Source organism: Ascaphus truei, chromosome 1, assembly GCF_040206685.1.
Source record: "Ascaphus truei isolate aAscTru1 chromosome 1, aAscTru1.hap1, whole genome shotgun sequence".
NCBI classification, from domain to species: Eukaryota; Metazoa; Chordata; class Amphibia; order Anura; family Ascaphidae; genus Ascaphus; species Ascaphus truei.
The window spans coordinates 258070547-258090179 of NC_134483.1; the positions used below are offsets into that span (position 1 = coordinate 258070547).

Consider the following 19633-nt stretch of genomic DNA (forward strand, 5'->3'; position numbering starts at 1 on the left):
CCCAAGCGTGCTGATGCGTGCACGAGCCCCTGCTAAAGCCGCTCTCATTGCGGCTGCAGGGGCTCAGTGCCGAGCAGCTGCATGGGTCAGCACATAAGCGCTGACCATGCCCGAGGCCTAAGATAGTCAGGCCTCTATAGTCAAATATTTTTTAAATTGTTCTTTCATTGTAATAAAGGGTTTTTAGATTTATTCCATTTTAGTAACTTTTTAGGTTATCTTTATAATTTTTCCATCAGGCTTCTTTTATCCAAAGACTCCAGAATGTGTTTTTTAATATATACTAGCTGAGAGACCCAGCGTTGCCCGGGATGTAATTTTGGGGTGCAGACGACAGGGTTGGGCTTCTCCCGGGTAACTGGGTGACTGACTGAATGGGTGGGTGACTGGGTGACTGGGTGACTGACTGAATGGGTGGGTGACTGAATGGGTGGGTGACTGACTGAATGGGTGGGTGACTGAATGGGTGGGTGACTGACTGAATGGGTGGGTGAATGAGTGGGTGGGTGACTGAGTGAGTGGGTGGGTGACTGAGTGAGTGGGTGACTGAGTGAGTGGGTGACTGGGTGAAAGTGGGTGACTGGGTGAAAGTGACTGGGTGACTGGGTGGGTGTGTGGGTGACTGGGTTGAGTGGGTGACTGGGTGGGTGGGTGTGTGGGTGACTGAGTGAGTGGGTGGGTGACGAAGTGAGTGGGTGGGTGACTAAGTGAGTGGGTGGGTGACTGAGTGAGTGGGTGGGTGACTGAGTGAGTGGGTGGGTGGGTGACTGAGTGAGTGGGTAGGTGACTGAGTGGCTGGGTGACTGGGTGGGTGACTGAGTGGGTGGGTGAGTGAGTGGGTGACTGGGTGAAAGTGGGTGACTGGGTGAAAGGGGGGGCTAATGGACTGAGAGTGGGGGGGGGGGGGCAAATGGACTGAGAGAGGGGGGAAATGGACTGAGAGGGGGGGGGGGCAAATGGACTGAGAGAGGGGGCAAATGGACAGAGCAAGGGGGGCAAATGGACTGAGAGAGGGGGGGCAAATGGACTGAGAGAGGGGGGCAAATGGACTGAGAGAGGAGGTGTGGTCAAATGGACAGAGAGGGGGGGTAAATGGACTGAGAGAGGGCGGGGCAAATGGACTGAGAGAGGGGGGCAAATGGACTGAGAGAGGGGGGGGCAAATGGACTGAGAGAGGGGGGAGCAAATGGACTGAGAGAGGGGGTGGGGGCAAATGGACTGAGAGAGGGCAGCAAACGGACTGAGAGAGGGGGGCAAATGGACTGAGAGAGGGGGCAAACGGACTGAGAGAGGGGGGGCAAACAGACTGAGAGAGGGGGGGGCAAATGGACTGAGAGGGGGCAAATGGACTGAGAGTGGGGGCAAATGGACTGAGAGGGGGGGCAAACGGACTGAGAAGGGTGACAAACGGACTGAGAGGGGGGGAAACGGAGTGAGAGGGGGGGCAAATGGACAGATGGGGGGGGGCAAATGGACTGAGGGAGGGGGGCCAACGGACTGAGGGAGGGGGGCAAACGGACTGAGAGAGGGGGGCAAATGGACTGGGAGAAGGGGGGGTCAAACAGACTGAGAGAGGGGGGGAAACGGACTGAGGGGGGGGGGGAAATTGACTGAGGGGGGGCAAATGGAGAGCAATGGGGGGCTAGAGAGAGAGCAATAGGGGGGATAGAGAGAGCAATGTGGGATAATAGAGACAGAGAGAGCAATGGGGGGAGAGAGATAGCAATGGGGGGAGAGAGATAGCAATGGGGGGGATAGAGTAGGGAAGGGGAAGAGAGTGGGGGAGGGAAGGGGGGAGAAGAAGGAAGGGGGGAAAGAGAGCGGGGGGGAGAGGAAAGAAGGGGGAGAGAGGAGGGAAAGGGGGGGAGGAGGGAAGGGGGGAGAGAGGAGGGCAGAGGGAGAGAGAGGAGGGAAGGGGGGAGAGAGAGGAGGGAAGGGGGAGAGGAGGGAAGGAGGGGAGAGGAGGGAAGGGGGGAGAGAGAGGAGGGAAGGGGGGAGAGGAGGGAAGGGGAAGAGAGGAGGGAAGAGAGAGAGAGGAGGAAGGGGGGACAGAGCGGGGGAGAGAGGGAAGGAGGGGAGAGAGAGGGGGGGTCGGGAAAGAGAGGGGGGAGCCGTGAGGGAGAGGGCGCAGGGGGGGCGTGAGAGAGAGCAATGGGGGGGGAGAAAGAGAGAGCAATGGGGGGAGAGAACAATGGGGGGGAGAGTGAGCAATGGGGGAGAGAGAGAGTAATGGGGGAGAGGGAAGGGGGGAGAGAGTGGGAAAGGGGGTTAGAGAAAATGGAGACAGAGACAGAGAGACACACACACAGACAGAGAGAGAGACACACACACAGAGACACACACACAAAGAGACACACACAGAGAGATACACACACACACAAACATACAGAGACAGACACACAAACAGACACAGAGACAGCCCCTATACAGCAGGGCCAGTGACGTCACGGAGCTGGTTCGCCCTCATTGGGCGAACCGCTCACGTGACCGGCCCTGCGCTCCGGCAAGCGGGGAAATTTCAAAACACCGTCAGACACACGCTTCCCCAAGCGTGCTGATGCGTGCACGAGCCCCTGCTAAAGCCGCTCTCATTGCGGCTGCAGGGGCTCAGTGCCGAGCAGCTGCATGGGTCAGCACATAAGCGCTGACCATGCCCGAGGCCTAAGATAGTCAGGCCTCTATAGTCAAATATTTTTTAAATTGTTCTTTCATTGTAATAAAGGGTTTTTAGATTTATTCCATTTTAGTAACTTTTTAGGTTATCTTTATAATTTTTCCATCAGGCTTCTTTTATCCAAAGACTCCAGAATGTGTTTTTTAATATATACTAGCTGAGAGACCCAGCGTTGCCCGGGATGTAATTTTGGGGTGCGGACGACAGGGTTGGGCTTCTCCCGGGTAACTGGGTGGGTGACTGGGTGACTGACTGAATGGGTGGGTGACTGAATGGGTGGGTGACTGACTGAATGGGTGGGTGACTGAATGGGTGGGTGACTGGGTGACTGACTGAATGGGTGGGTGAATGAGTGGGTGGGTGACTGAGTGAGTGGGTGGGTGACTGAGTGAGTGGGTGACTGAGTGAGTGGGTGACTGGGTGAAAGTGGGTGACTGGGTGAAAGTGACTGGGTGACTGGGTGGGTGACTGGGGGTTGAGTGGGTGACTGGGTGGGTGGGTGTGTGGGTGACTGAGTGGGTAGGTGACTGAGTGGCTGGGTGACTGGGTGGGTGAGTGAGTGGGTGACTGGGTGAAAGTGGGTGACTGGGTGAAAGTGACTGGGTTACTGGGTGGGTGTGTGGGTGACTGGCTGGGTGTGTGCGTGACTGGGTGGGAGACGGTGGGTGACTTACCTTGACCCCGTGGCATCTGGCTGGGGCAGGAGGTGAGTTCGGGATGCTGGCGGGGGGGGCAAGAGTGGCAGGAGGCCCGTGCCGCGCTTACCCTCCATCTGGGAGCCGGTGCACGTGAGGAGGAGGCCCACGCCGCGCTTCCCCTCCATCCGGGAGCCGGCGCATGTGAGGGGGAGTGCAGGAGGCCCGGGCCGCGCCACGCTTCCCCTCCGTTCCTCATTGTGAGCGAGGGGGGAGGTGCCTGGAGTTTGCTGCTGAGCAGGAGGGCCGCGCTTCCCCTCTCCGGGAGCCGGCGCACGTGAGGGGGAGTGCAGGAGGGCCGCGCTTCCCCTCTCCGGGAGCCGGCGCACGTAAGGGGGAGTGCAGGAGGCCCGGGCCGCGCTTTTCCTCATTGTGAGCGAGGGGGGAGGAGCCTGGAGTTTGCTGCTGAGCAGGAGGGCCGCGCTTCCCCTCTCCGGGAGCGGCGCACGGTGAGGGTGATGGTGCGGCTGGGGATGTTGCGGAGCATGGGGATTTGGGTGAGGTGGGGAGGGGGGAGAGAGTGAGGGGCACCGGGAGAGGAGGGGCACCGAGAGAGGAGGGGGGGATGTGGAAGGTGAGCTGCGGTCCAACTGACGGGGGAGAGTGAGGCCAAGCAACAGAGTGTGTGTGTGTGTGTGTGTGTGTGTGTGTGTGTGTGTGTGTGTGTGTGTGTGTGTGTGTGTGTGTGTGTGTGTGTGTGTGTGTGTGTGTGTGTGTGTGTGTGTCGTCACTCCGCCCCAGGCCAATGAGAGGTGTGGGGTGGGCGGCCCAAGGGACCAATGAGATTTCCCCTAGGGACACAGGAAGATGCAGACAGGCATACAGTGCTTTCACAAATATATAATAAGATTTTTAATGTATATTCTGAATATATATTTAATTTTTTCATAAACATATATTTCTGTATTGGTCTACTGTTAGGCTTGTCCCCCCTCATGTTGGTTTCTATTTTTGAGCTTTAGCTGTCATTTTTTGAGCTCTTATTGTTATTTTATTAACATCACTTTTTTTCTTTTTTCTAGGGTTTAGGATTTCATTATGATGTCTCAATTATAACATTATGTCTAGTCTTGAGACCAAGAGATCAGCCTTTTTTAGTTATTGTATGGGTATTTGTTTATTTATTTTTGTTGTATTTATATATTATTGTTGAATTACAGCGTATAGGTTTTACATCAGAGCAGCATTAGTATGTACACAGTGTAACTAGCCCCGCCTTGTATGAGGTTGATAGGTCCAACATCGAGCAGATTGTGTCTTGATTGGTGAGAGAGGATGCAGGCAGCCGTTTGGGTCCATTACGTCATAGACGCCTCCCGGTTGGACGCGCCTTGTCATACTGTTGCGGCCCCTTTTATTCTCCTACATCCCCAAATTTTTTCGGGGATTTTTTCCGAATGTCACGCACTTTGCCGCGTTCATGCCGCATTCATGGCGAGATAGCGCTAATACAATAACACCACCCGCGGCGCCTAAAAATACCGGAACATGCCGCATCAACACTGCATCTGCCCCTGGTTTTAAAAGTCGCGCTGAAACGGCCGCACGAGGCTAAAGGCGGCCGCCACTGTATGATGCAGCTAACCAGTGGCAAGTCATTAAGACTCCAGATGAAGCCGCCGGCGAAACACGGAACTGCACACGTGTCGAGTTTTGATTCCTATGACATTAGGAGCTGTCGTGTCAGCAGTGTGAAGCCGTCACATGAGTGAAAGACTGAGTGAGGGGTAGAACCCGGAAGTCCTGTGGTGTCTCACAGCGGAGGAAGATCCATTGAAGGTTGAGCTGCAATCCATCACCGGTTGTATATTTCCATTTTGTAATATCGTCTGTCATTTTGTTCATTTATTTCTTATTTAGGACACCCTTAGGAGCGCCTGGTGATCTCTGTGTTCATATCGCCCACAAAAAGCATTATTTTTAAGTTTCGTCTTCAACATTATATCGCTAAAAAATACTTTTTTCGCTACATCCGATAAAAATATCAGGACCGGCACCAGACTGCAAATGTAGTTATTTTGGTGCCAGTCATCAAATCCTAATATTTATCGGAACCTGGCTAACGTTAACACATACCACTTTTTTCTCCTACTCCAGGCTGGCTTTAACCCTATCTACCACATTGGGGTCCCCATTTGTCCTGAATTTTGCAATATGTACCACTTAAATGTGAGAAATGACAAAACTGGTGGTTCCCTTAAGCAAACAGTTATGAGGAAATACAATATATGTACATAAACACATTACCTGTGTTATCTTAGTTCCAGTTCCTGTTGCTCTGACAAGCGTGAGAAAATATCCACTTCCAAAGCATTTTTTCAAAAACATAGAGGATCCACAGCAGCAAAGCTTCCCATGTGAAATAATAGCTATTCTGTCTCCTAAAATGTCAGCTTCATCCATATGATGGGTTGAGAGAATAATGGTGCGCCCTACAGTATCAATAAAACATCCGATTTTATATATGTAGCAATAAAAATTTTGCAAACCAAAATACTTTTTCATTAATCTTTGTTAAAAATATGTACAATATAATTCTCTTAGTCAGTTTGGATAGCATGCATAATTGTTTACAAATACTTTAGATGTCTTCATACTTCTACACCTTATGAAATAACATTTGAAAACGGATTGGTAAAATTCTATACATTATTCAGATATATTTTATTTTAATATGGTATGTAATATTAGACCGTGGATATAGGAACATCTTTGACCACTTAGAGGTGCCAGATTAGTAAAATTGTAGAATCATTGATTTTTAAAATACTGTACAACTCATATTTAAAATCTTTACTGCATGTCTCTACAATGTTACATACACAAATTATACTATAAAGTTATTTCTCTAAAGCAGAGTGCAGGTCTCTCTAACAGCCTAACATTATGGTGTTGGTGACCTTGTTATACAGAACACATACTGTAAATCTCTACATAAAATTCAAACTAGAGCTTCTGCAATTTTTTCTAGTTTAAGCACTGCAGAAAGAGAGTACTGTAAAGTGACCTGGTGTCCCTAAAAACATTTTCTTCACCCTAATGCATGTTAGTGGAAGTTTTAGATATGTTACAAATTTTAAGTCAAAACCAAAAGTACATAAAAAGAGCTTTCACCTGTTGGCCAAAAATATTTGAAAAACTTTATTTATCAAAGTCTTCAAGTGAAAAAACTGGGCCAGAATTATAGTAAAGGCACCAACAGGCTTAACAAAGAAATAAGATAACATTGCAATCAATTGGTTTTCCCATATGATAAATCTAGTACATATATTCTCCCACCCCCAGGTCCATACTCCCTCCCAATGCCCATACCTACTACCAACCCCAGGACCCAAACCTACTAATCCCCAGGCCCATATTATGTCTCCAATACCTCCTTTTAGCTCTATATCCCACCCCATGCCTACTTCCCCCCCCCCCCCATACCTCCTTATCCCTCCCCCTATACATATATACACACGTGGCCACTGATGGGGGGATAGCTGGGGCACGTGGCCTGGGTCCAGAAGTTCTGGGAGGCCCAGCTGGCCTAGACAGGAAGTTGGGCCCAACTTCCTATTAAAATGTCAGCAATTTCTAACATCTGGGTAGGCCCACCTCTCACTACAGTTCCTGGGTAGGCCTGCCTCTCCCTTAAGTTCACAAGAGGCTAGGCCTTTAGCAGGACCCCTCCTCTGGCCTTAGTTAGGCACACATGGCCCTGAGTCCTCCTCTGGAATCCCCTTAAGGCCCTTAACTACGCCTTCCTCCCCCCCCCCCCCCTGCCAGCCCATACCTACTTTCCCCAAGCCCCAAACTATTCCCCTCCCGCTGGACCCCAACGTCCCCCTTTATGCCTCTACATATCCCCCTTCCAGACCCCTACATATTCCCCCCTGGACTCTACCTACTTCCCCACCCCCTTAAATACTTAAACCCCACTAGGCCCACACCTACACCCCCACAACGGCCCATACCTACTCCTGCCTGCCCATACTTACTTCCATACTTACTTCTCCCCTTGCTCAGGTCCATATTTACTTCCAACCCCAGGTCCATATTTCCTTCCTCCCAGGCCCATACTTACCCCCCCCCCCAAGGCCCATACTTACTCCCACCAAGTCCCATACCTACTCCCCCTAAGGTCCATACCTATTCCCCCCAGGCCCAAACCTACTCCCCCCAATACCCATACTATCTCCCATTATTTTATTCTCCCACCAATAGCTACTTCTTTGCCTCATAGCTCCTTATCTTCCCCCCATAGCTCCTTCTCCACCGCATGCCTCATTTTCCCCAAATACATATTTTCCCCCCAAAAATAATAATTTTCCCATACCTCTTTTCCCCCCATACCTGCTTCTCCCCTACCCATACTTACTTTCCCCCCATACCTTCAGCTCCCTTCCCATACATAATTAACCCCAATACCTCCTCCTCCCTCCCCGCAATACCTCCTTCTCCCTCCACCACATTGTTCCTTATTCTCAAAACCCTATCAAGTCTCATACCTTCCCTCTCCTCCCCGAGTGTCTCCCCAGTATGCCAGAGGGTCAAGGGGTCTGCTCCTGTCATTTGTTCTGGGCCCAAGAAGATTTCTGTCGGTGGCTCTGTGTGTAAGTGGATATATATATATATAAGAGAAAAAGAAGAAAGAAAAAGCGCCCGATCCTTGTGTAAATTCAGATTTAAAAGGTTTTCATTTTCATGAACAGACGATTGCCAACTCACACTTTGTCAGTTTAAAATAAGCAATTTATGGGACAAGCCCATGCACCACGCCGACGTCCAAGTCTCAAAGGTCTTCCATCTGCATACAAATATAGCTGCTGTGAATCAGCTCTGCTGTGGGATATGCTGCTGGTACAGCCTTTCTCCTTCACTTCTGCAAGGATAGTAGGTATTTCTGGCTGTATTCAATCTTCCACCGATCGAGTAGCAGGATGCAGGAACTGATGCAGGATGCAGCTCTGGAGCTTGAGCTGCTTGGCCACCGTAGTTCCCTGTACCACGTGACCCTAAGTGTAAGTGGATATATATATATATATATATATATATATATATATATATATATATATATATATATATATATATATATATATATATACATATATATCCAGTGTTCGACAAACCTATACATTTGCACGCCCCGGGCGAGTGGATTTAACATCGTGGCGAGCGCCTATTTGCCCAAGCAGCACACGTTTGGTACTTGGTGGCGAGTAGATTTTTTGGAGATTTGTCGACCACTGTATATATCTATATATATATATACTGTCATTAAGGTTATGGTGGGTAAAAAAAGTGACAAAAACCCTCCACAGTAAAGCATAAAGCAACTGTAAATATTACTGTATGTTCATTTGCATGTCTTAGACAGGTCTGCAACCCTGTCTTTCCCCATTGTCACCCAGCATACAGCGCTTCCACTGCAGCAAGGGATTCTGGGAAATGACATGCAAATGAGCACTCAGTGCCACCTTTTGTCTCAAGCTCGTATTACTGCTGCGGCACAGTTTATTCGAGCATTTGCCCGTTCTGTTCCGCAGCAGTAGCATGGCGCGCGCCCGAGTGTGACGGGCGCGCGCCGAAGCAGCGGAAGAGCGCCCTCCGATCGGGGCGCTCTCCCTCCCGCTGCCGGGTCCGCCGGGTCCCCCGGAACCCCCTGCCGCCGTCCCGCAGATCGCGGGACACCAGGGCTCCCTCGGGGAGCCCTGGACGCGCGTGCAGGGGGCGCAGGCTCCCGAAGACGCGTGACCGCGCGTCTATGACGCGCGGCACGCCGAGGGGCGGCCACTAGCAAGCCGGGAAATCTCCCGGCTTGCGGATCTGGCCGCACTGCGATAAAGTGTGTCGCCAGTGTACACAAGCCAATCCTCAAGCCAATGCATGCTGTTTTAAACACAGCTTTTAAACAGAGGCTGTCTAATGGCTTTGCATCTCATCCCAGCCTCTGTTTAAAAGCTGTGTTTAAAACAGCATGCATTGGCTTGAGGATTGGCTTGTGTAATACGAGCTTGAGACAAAAGGTGGCACTGAGTGCTCATTTGCATGTCATTTCCCAGAATCCCTTGCTGCAGTGGAAGCGCTGTATGCTGGGTGACAATGGGGAAAGACAGGGTTGCAGACCTGTCTAAGACATGCAAATGAACATACAGTAATATTTACAGTTGCTATATATATATATATAGATATATAGATAGATAGATAGATAGATAGATAGATAGATAGATAGATAGATAGATAGATAGATAGATAGATAGATAGATCTAAAGTAGCGCCAAAAGTGATATTGTGCTTGACAAGTGAAAAATGGGGAATATCACAAATTCATTAATAAGATAGAATGATAAACCCTATACAAATTTAAGCAATATCCTCTGTGCATAAAAATGAAAAATAAAAAGAGTTGCTTGTATATGACGAAACGCGTCAGGGAGAGTCACCACGATATTACGTCATCACGCATGCGCACGATGAGGCCATATCAAGCGCGGATTATAATTCCGGCCAGCTACCACAGAAAAGACTTTCTGGAACTCCAGCAATTGGTTTTTACTATTTTAAGGAGCCTGTGGATCTCGGCACCAGTTACCATCTCTGCAGCATCAAGTGCAAGTTGAACTGTGGATTCTGGACGCAGATTGACCAGATTGGCGGTGATATTTATCACAAATTGCTTTTATATGACTTACACTTGTGAGTGATTTTCCTCCCCCCCCCCCCTTCTTTATTCCAATTAAATGTACCTTTTTACGCTATGGGGCGTGCGCTCTCTCTTCATTTTCTCATACACACACACACATACATATGTATTATATATATATATATATATATATATATATATATATATATATTTATATTGTGACAGAGTCACTGACTCAGTAGGCTGTGACAGTGAATGGAGAGATGCTGCAGCCAGATCACTGAGTGTTAATCTCCACAGACAGAGAAAGCACATCTGAAGACTGATTAAACAGGGGCTGAACTCATGAGTGAAACAAGTGCTTTAAAAAGCAGGAAGTTGCTCACACGAGGTGAGCTTGTTTTTCCACAGGAAGGTGGAGAGAACTCTCCCGGCTTGGAAGCCGTAGCAGCTGCTGCTGCTCTGGTCCCCAGTCCTGCGAGGAGCTTTGCTGCTGGGACCAGCTGGGACCCCAACCCAGGATAAAGATAAACATTGCTGCGAGGCTGGACACAGCCTGCTCCCCGGAACCGTGTTCCTGTTTGCTGTTTGGAGCTGAAACAGATAAGACTTTATTCTTATTATGCTTATTGGTTATCGTTTGTGTAACATGTTTTGGGCATGAACAGATTAGCTGGCTGTCCTGTTAGTAAGGGCTCAAGAAGTGAGTTAGTGTCCCTAACGGGACTAGGCTTTAATTTGCAAGAAATTAGTTTCTTAAAGGGACAGTGCACCCGTACTTATTTTGGTTGGGGCTAATAAACCACTAGTGTTTAAAGTTTCCCATCGTGTCAAGCGTCTTACTGACCCCGCCGCGAAGCCGTCCTGCCACAGGTGGTGTCAGAAGTGGGATGTTACGCCTCTGGGGGTCAGTAGATGAAGATGTGTTGAGACACTGAACTCAAGCGGAAAAAATTTTTTTTTGCTGAAGCATGGAAGTTACAGCTAGCAAGCGCTGAGTGTAAATTTTGTCCCGTCGGGTATGAAAGGATTGCTGTGTAAAGCTACTGCCTTTTGCTGAAGCGAGTGAATTTGCAGCTAGCATGTGCTGTATGTAAAATTTGCCCTGTCTGGTAAAAAAAAAAAAGAAAGTGAAAATGAATATTTGCAAAGAAGTTGCCCTAAGAAGAACCCAGAAGATTCAAATATTGTAAAGCAAGAACAACTTACGTGTGTTGTGCAAAGTCTGCCTCGTCGGGTGTGGAAAAAAAAAAAACGGGGTTTTAAAATGGCCGCTGTCATTTGTCAGTTTTTCAATGTACATAACCATACAAAACAGTGTCCCTTCAGGCCATATGATGATTATGATGACGACGCATATGTGGCCCCGAGAAGAGAGCCGAACCCGCAGATGGAAGCTGCAAAAGTGTCCAGTGTGTGTGTGCCCAGTACCACTGATGTCTCTGGAACTAATAAAAGAAAGAGAAAGAAGAAAAATAAAAATATTTTTCAAGTCACAGAGGAAGTGACCAAACCACATGAGCCTGCGATATCAGGACAACAGGCGTCAGCAAGCCACCGAGATGTGCTGCAGACCGGAGTGATGGGCAGAATTGTCACAGGAACGGTGGCAAAGGAAAAGGAGGAGCAAAGGGAAGCTGAATCCTTGATCCAGGGAAAAGAGGCCTTAATTTCTGCACTCCAAACTGCCCAGCGTGATTATGATGTCTTGCAGAAACAATTAAATAGGGAGCGAGAAGCTAATGCAGAGGTACAGAGGTGTATACTCCCAGCTATACAAGAGTATGCGGCTTTAAAGAAAACAGAGCAACTCTTGCGGAGTGAGTTGAAGGAGCTGACGACAAGTTTGGATAAGGCCAACACCGCAATTGCTAACATGGAATCAGAGAGAACAAGTCCTGACTGGAGACTATGCTATCAGATGTCCCAGAGAGATGTACAAAACTTCATCAAAGACTTAGAAGTTTCTCACCAAGAAGCTAGCACGCTCAAAACAGAGCTGGAGCTCTCACGCCAGGAGGGCCAAAGTCTAAACACAGAGCTGGGTATTGTGACGATAGCTTCCACAGGCTTATTAATATTACACAAAATTATTGGGTTTAAACTGAACGAGGCTTAAGATATAATAAATTGTATTTATTCCTTAGAATAAAGGTGAACACAACAGATAATGCAGTAACAAACAAGAAGTACACTTACATTGGGGTTGGGGAATGAGAAGTATGATGTAGCATTTCTCTCAGCAGTCAGGAAATCATTCAGGTGAGATCAGGTTACCATATCAGCAAACGAAAACGAATGAAGACTTTGCATGAAGACCAAAAATGAAGACAAAGGATAGATGGGGAACAGCAGGTTATAAACCTTTTGTCCCTCTATCTGTAACATTAAGAACCTGTGATTGGTTTGCAATTATCTCCAGCCCATCTTTGATGGGGGAACACATTTTAGGACAGGCCTCCCTGCTAGCTGGCACATGTGCAGTGGAACTCTGGGGTCTCCTTTCTGAGGCCCCACATGTGCAAATGGAATGCCAGCCCAGCTACCCCTCCGGATCTTGGACAAGATAACCTGTGTTGGACAGTGATAAGTGGGACTTATAGGGATATAAAAACTGCTATGGTATGCACCCCCTCCACCCTCACATAGACAGGGTGATAAAACCTTTTGAACAAAGCTTAAGTTCTAGCCATTGGGACCCTATGGCCATCTGTCATCCTGATAGCAAGGAATTTCTTTGAAGCTTTGTCCATACCTTGAGACACAGTATTAACGGACTATTAACCCTTGTGCTCCCGGATGGATTCTAGTGTGTGTGCAGACACTGATGTACAATAACAGAGGGGAAACAGGAAAATACACATTTACAGGTTATAACAGGGGTGAAATCACATTTCTGGACCTCAGTCCAGTTAACCCCTTGTCTCCCGGGTGGGGTCAGGGGTGGCCAAATGGGGTGCAACCCCTTTAATACCGGGCCACCCCCTTTCTCCCTCTACACCTCCCCTTCTTAATGCGTGTCCTGTGGCCCACTGGCCCTCACTGGCACCATTAATGAATTCAGCCTCAGAGGGATAGTCCTGGCGTGAAAGTCCATCAGCATTGCTGTTTTCACTGCCCTTTTTGTGCTGAATGGTAAATTCAAATTCTTGCAAAGCCAAGCTCCATCTCAGCAGTTTGGCATTTTCCCCTGATACCCTCTGTAGCCAACTCAAGGGATTGTGGTCGGTGATGACCGTGAAAGCCCTCCCATAGACATAGGGCTGGAGGTTTTTGAGTGCCCACACAATGGCCAAGCACTCCTTTTCAATGGTGGCATATGCCACCTCCCTGGGGAGCAGTTTGCGACTGAGATACACCACAGGGTGCTCTTTGCCGTCGTCCCCCACCTGGCTCAACACAGCCCCCACACCAAAGTCTGAGGCATCAGTCTGAATAAGAAAATGCTTGGTATAATCTGGGGCAGCCAGGATGGGGGTCTCAGCAAGCGCAGCTTTCAGTGCCTGGAAAGCAGTTTCACAGGCAGGAGACCAGGTAATAAGCACATGCTTCTTAGTCAGATCAGTCAGGGGTTTGGCCATGGCGCTGTACTGTGGGACAAACTTCCTATAGTACCCTGCGGTGCCCAAAAATGCCATGACCTGTTTCTTGGTTTTTGGAACAGGCCACTGAACTATGGCTTCTACCTTGGCTGGCTCTGGTTTGAGATGCCCTCCACCTACCCTGTGCCCTAAGTACAGGACTTCTGCCATCCCTAACATACACTTAGTGGGTTTTAAGGTAAGCCCAGCCTCCCTGATCCTATCCAGCACCGCAGCTACATGTCCTATGTGGGATTCCCAGGAATTACTAAAGACAGCAATGTCATCTAAGTAAGCCCTGGCATAGCTCTGCATCCCTTCCAGTAATCTATTGACCAGGCGTTGGAAGGTAGCCGGGGCATTCTTCATCCCAAATGGCATCACTAAGAACTCATAGAGGCCACTTGGAGTGATGAATGCTGACTTCTCCCTAGCCTCCAGGGTCAGTGGGATTTGCCAATAGCCTTTGCTCAGGTCCATGGTGGTCAGATACTTTGCCCCCGCGAGCTCATCTAGTAACTCATCCATGCGGGGCATGGGGTAAGCATCTGACACCGTCCCAGCGTTGAGCAACCGGTAGTCCACACAAAACCTGGTGGTTTTGTCCTTCTTAGGCACTAGGACTACTGGACTTGCCCAAGGGCTCTGGGACAGAGTAATTACCCCTAGGGTTAGCATCTCCTCTATCTCTCTTTCCATACTGGTCTTGACCTCTGCTGACACTCTATAAGCGTGCTTATGCAGAGGCTGCAGGTCCCCTGGGTGTACTGGGTGTTTGGTGAGATGTGTGGTCCCTGGCATGTCAGTGAAGAGGGCGCTATACTGAGCTAGCATGTCCCTAGCTTCTCCCTTCTGCCTAGCACTCAACTGTGCCCCTATCTCTACCTGCTCAACAGTGTTTCCTTGCTTTGCCTCCCCTAGGAGATCAGGCAGAGCATTGCTCGCCGGATCCTCCAGCAGTGGGCTACAAATGGCCATTACTGCTCCCATACTCGGTGCTCTGTATTCCTTTAACATATTAATGTGATATGTCTTGTGCCTCTCAGGCGCTACCTGTACAACATAGTTGCACTCATTCACCTTTCGGATGACCGGGAGATGTACTACATACTGGATCACTGAAGCATCAGTAGCAGTAGTCTCCCCTTCCCATACCTCACGGAAGAGGTCCAGAGGTCCACGTACCCTGCGGCCATATAGTAGCTCGAAGGGGGAGAAGCCTGTAGATTCTTGCGGTACCTCTCGGTATGCAAACAGCAAGTGCTGCAGGTGAATCTCCCAGTCTTTCCCCTCCGCCTCTATAAAGGTCCGAAGCATCTGCTTCAGGGTAGCATTAAACCTCTCACATAATCCGTTTGTTTGGGGATGGTAAGGGGTAGTGCGCCGGTGCTGTACACCGCAAGCATCCCAGAGACAATGTAACAGTTCACTCATGAACTGCGACCCCTGATCGGTTAGGATCTCACAAGGGAAACCTACCCTAGAAAAAATGTTCAGCAAAGCTGCTGCCACTGTCTTGGCACTTATGGTGCCCAGCGCTACCGCCTCAGGGTACCGGGTGGCAAAATCCACCACCGTGAGGATGTAGCGCTTCCCTGACCTGCTAGGAATCATGAGGGGTCCTATCAGGTCCATCGCTACCTTCTGGAAGGGTTCCCCTATTATCGGTAGGGGTTTCAGGGGTGCCTTCACACGGTCGCCCGCCTTACTTACTCGCTGGCAGGCATCACAGGAGTAGCAGAAATCAGCCGCCTCCCTGGATGCCCCCGGCCAGAAGTAACGCTGCAATAACCGGGCTCGCGTCCTGGTGACCCCCTGATGTCCCGCTAACGAAATAGAGTGAGCTACCCATAACAATTGCTGTCGGTACCCCTGGGGCACTACTAGCTGTCGCTTACCGGTCAATCCCTTCTCTATCCCCGGGTTCCCTTCTTCTCTGTATAGGAGTCCCTTATGCAATAGGCAGCGCTCAGTGCCCTCCCCTGCCTGAGATTCAGATGCCCGAAGTCTCACGCCGGCCAGGGTAGGGTCTGCCTTCACTGCCTCCCTAAACTGGGCTCCTAAATATGGCCACCCCCCAGTCATGTCATTGTCAGGGAAAGGGGACAAGGTAAGGGGAAACAGTAAGTCAGCCTGTGGTTGCAACTGATCCTGGCTTACCTCCCCGGGCTCCTCTGTGCCCTCCGCTAACATTGGTCCCAAAGGCTGGGGGACTGGGGTGGCCACCGCCGGCATTGCCGTGGTCTGGCTCCGGGTGACCGCCGCCACTGCAGCGGGCTGGGGCACACGGTCGTAGGTGCAAGTCATCGGTCCCAGGTCGTTGCCCAAAAGAATTTCAGTATCCAAACCTGGTAAAACCCCCACCTCCCGCACACCCTTGCCCACCCCCCAATCCAAAAAGATGCGGGCCACCTGCAGGAAACGTGGCTCTCCGTCAGCCACAGTGATCTGCATCCCAGGGCCTGGGAGCAATTCCTCTGGCCGGACCATATCAGGTCGGACCAGGGTCACTGCAGCTCCTGAATCAAGCAAGCCGACTGCTTGCCGGTCTCCGACTGAGACCGGGGTGAGATGCTTGCTCCTGCCATCCGTCTGCTGCAGGTCTGCGCTGCGCTGTCCTCCGCTCCTGGCTGTAGGCACCGATGAAACCGGGGTAGGGGTGACATGGGACGTCTCGCTGGGAGTTGTGTCCATGACCGGTCCTGGTTCTTTGGTTGCCCTTGATAGAGTCCATTGGAACGCAGGGGTTCCGGGCAATCTGGTCTGATGTGACCAGTGCTGTTGCAATTGTAGCACCGGCGCTCATGCCGGAGCTCTCCCGCCTTCTGTGACCCGCTGCCCGCAGGCGGCTTTTGGGTCCACTGGGGGGTACTCACAGCTTTCTTGGCCGGCGCCGGTGGGGTTACCGCTTTGGCTGGTACCTTGGCGGTCATCTGGGACCGGCTGACCACATAGTCATCGGCCATCCTCGCCGCCTCGGTGTAGGTCTTGGGCTTTTTATCATACACAAAAGCCCTCACCATCGGCGGGCACTGCTGCATGAGCTGCTCCTGAAAGATGAGGTCCAGCAGGCGTTGGTAAGTCTTGGCCTCAGAGCCCTCCACCCAGTGTAACCCGTACAAAGCCATGCGGGTCACATAAGTGATATAGGTCTCCTGAGGGTGCCTCTCCTCCAGCCGGAACTTACCCCGGTAAGCTTCAGGGGTAAAACCGTGCTGAAACAGCAAAAGTTCTTTCAGGTGATCATAGTCATCAGCAAACTCATCTGGAGCGCCATCAAAGTCTGTTTAGCCAAGCCGGAGAGTAGCGGGTCCAGGCGTGCAACCCTATGCTGCGGAAGCACCCCGTACCGCCGGCACTGCGTTTCAAAGTTCCTTAGAAACATGTCAATCTGATCAGTGCCCTCCACATACTTGGTGAGGCTGTGCTTGTCCAGTTGGAGTCCATCTTGGGGGGTCGGACCGGGGGGCAATAAGCGGGTCTGTTCACTGCCATAGAGATAAACTGTAGCCGCTCCTCCGGTGTCCCTCGGTCTCCCAACGCTGTTATCAGCGCCAGCATTTCAGGGGTAAACGGGCTGGTAGCCGCAGCTATCAGTGCCCCTCCTGCTGCACTTGTCCTGGGAGGTGCACTTGGTCCCTCCCCGGGATCCTGCCGGCCCGGCACTGGGTTCAGTCCCTGATCTCCGGGCGGCTGTAAAAGGGCAAGCTGAGCTACTTCCAGGACCTCTGGATGCTCAGCTTCATATGCGGTGACTGCAACAACCATGTCCTCGACCTCCTGGTCCACATATTCCAGTCCATAGTCACGGCACTTGTCTTTTAGCTGATTTCTAGTTCTCAGGTAATAGAGGTTCTCTGCTTCACTCATGGCTCGGAGTTCTGGGTTGCAGCAGTGAGGTGGTGTGACAACTTGCGTTACTTGTTGCACTACTGTGTGTTCAATATCTTTAGTCCCAGGAACTTGCAATTACCATCAAGTTCCCACTGGATCACAGTACCCCACAGAATAATGTAATCCAGGTCCAGTTCAATCCCACCGCTGCCACCAGTTTTATTAATACGCCTGTGACGATAGCTTCCACAGGCTTATTAATATTACACAAAAATAATTGGGTTTGAACTGAACGAGGCTTAAGATATAATAAATTGTATTTATTCCTTAGAATAAAGGTGAACACAACAGATAGTGCAGTAACAAACAAGAAGTACACTTACATTGGGGTTGGGGAATGAGAAGTATGATGTAGCATTTCTCTCAGCAGTCAGGAAATCATGTGAGATCAGGTTACCATATCAGCAAACGAAAACGAATGAAGACTTTGCATGAAGACCAAAAATGAAGACAAAGGATAGATGGGGAACAGCAGGTTATAAACCTTTTGTCCCTCTATCTGTAACATTAAGAACCTGTGATTGGTTTGCAATTATCTCCAGCCCATCTTTGATGGGGGAACACATTTTAGGACAGGCCTCCCTGCTAGCTGGCACATGTGCAGTGGAACTCTGGGGTCTCCTTTCTGAGGCCCCACATGTGCAAATGGAATGGCAGCCCAGCTACCCCTCCGGATCTTGGACAAGATAACCTGTGTTGGACAGTGATAAGTGGGACACTTAAAAACTGCTATGGTATGCGCCCCCTCCACCCTCACATAGACAGGGTGATAAAACCTTTTGAACAAAGCTTAAGTTCTAGCCATTGGGACCCTATGGCCATCTGTCATCCTGATAGCAAGGAATTTCTTTGAAGCTTTGTCCATACCTTGAGACACAGTATTAACGGACTATTAACCCTTGTGCTCCCGGATGGATTCTAGTGTGTGTGTGCAGACACTGATGTACAATAACAGAGGGGAAACAGGAAAATACACATTTACAGATTATAACAGGGGTGAAATCACATTTCTGGACCTCAGTCCAGTTAACCCCTTGTCTCCCGGGTGGGGTCAGGGGTGGCCAAATGGGGTGCAACCCCTTTAATACCGGGCCACCCCCTTTCTCCCTCTACAGGGATGTTGAAGGAAACCCATCAGAATGCCCTGAGGGATTTAGAGACTGTTAAGAAGAAGAATGTAAGTCTGACGCAGAAAAATCCAGACTTGACTGATCAAATCAGTAAAGGTGATAAGAAGCTCCACCAAGCAGGAAAAGTGGAGAAGCAATTGATCCAGGAAAAGCTAGAGGTGCAGGAAGCACTGCAGAATGCAGAGAGGATGCAACGTGTCTCCCTGCAGCAACACACACAGGCAATGCACTTATGGCAGAGCCAGCTGCAAGAGCTACATGCAAGTCTGCAAGCAGCCAAGGACAAGCAACGAGTGCTACAGGAACGGCTGAGTACCCAGTATGTCCCCACAGAACAGCATGAGGAACTGAGGGCCACGCTGTACGCCACAAGAGCATCGCTAGGGGCAGAGCTGGATATTTTGAAGAAAGCCAATGAAACGGTCCTAAGGGATATAGAGACTGTGAAAATGGAGAATATAAACCTGAAGGAAGAGGTTTTAAACCTGACTGGTCAGGTCAGTGATGGGACTGAGAAGCTTCACCAAGCGCAGAAAGTGAAGACACAATTGGCGCAAGAAAAAAATGAAGTACAGGCTGCTCTGCAGAATGCAGAGAAAATGCTGGAAAAAGAATGCCTCGCTCTGGAGCAGCTGAAGATCACGTTGAGCGCCACAAGAGCATCGCTGGAGGCGGAGCTTAGAAGCCAGGTGACTCTGTGTGAGAGGGAACATGAGAAGGTCCAAAGACTGGAGCAAGAGCTGGAGAAGCAGAGAGGCAACTCCATCTCCATGAGTCAGAATGCCAAGGAGAAAGAAGCCTGGAAGACAGAAGCAACAGCGATACTGGCAACAAGAACTGCAGAGCTCAAAAAGATGGAGGAGGCGTTGATGCAAACCCAGAGTAAGCACCGGGAAGAAGTGAAGGCCCTGAGAGGGGACTGGCAGCATCAGATTGAAGAGCTGCAAACGCAGATGGCTGAGCACGAGATGCTGCGCGCCAAGACGGAGGAGGTGTCCGTCCGTCAGGTGGCCTGCCTGATGTTGCACCATGAA

The 19633-nt window shown here is 50.0% G+C and overlaps 1 protein-coding gene across 5 annotated transcripts in view; it reads right to left on the reverse strand.

Annotated features, from left to right (window-relative positions):
• Positions 1-19633, reverse strand: part of LOC142496631 (phospholipid-transporting ATPase ABCA1-like) — a 1672602-nt gene that overhangs the window by 790168 nt on the left and 862801 nt on the right. For all 5 annotated transcript variants that reach the window (XM_075603302.1, XM_075603295.1, XM_075603331.1 and 2 more), the window contains one exon: positions 5617-5801. In XM_075603302.1, the coding sequence (XP_075459417.1) occupies positions 5617-5801 (185 nt within the window). The remainder of the gene's footprint in view (positions 1-5616; positions 5802-19633) is intronic.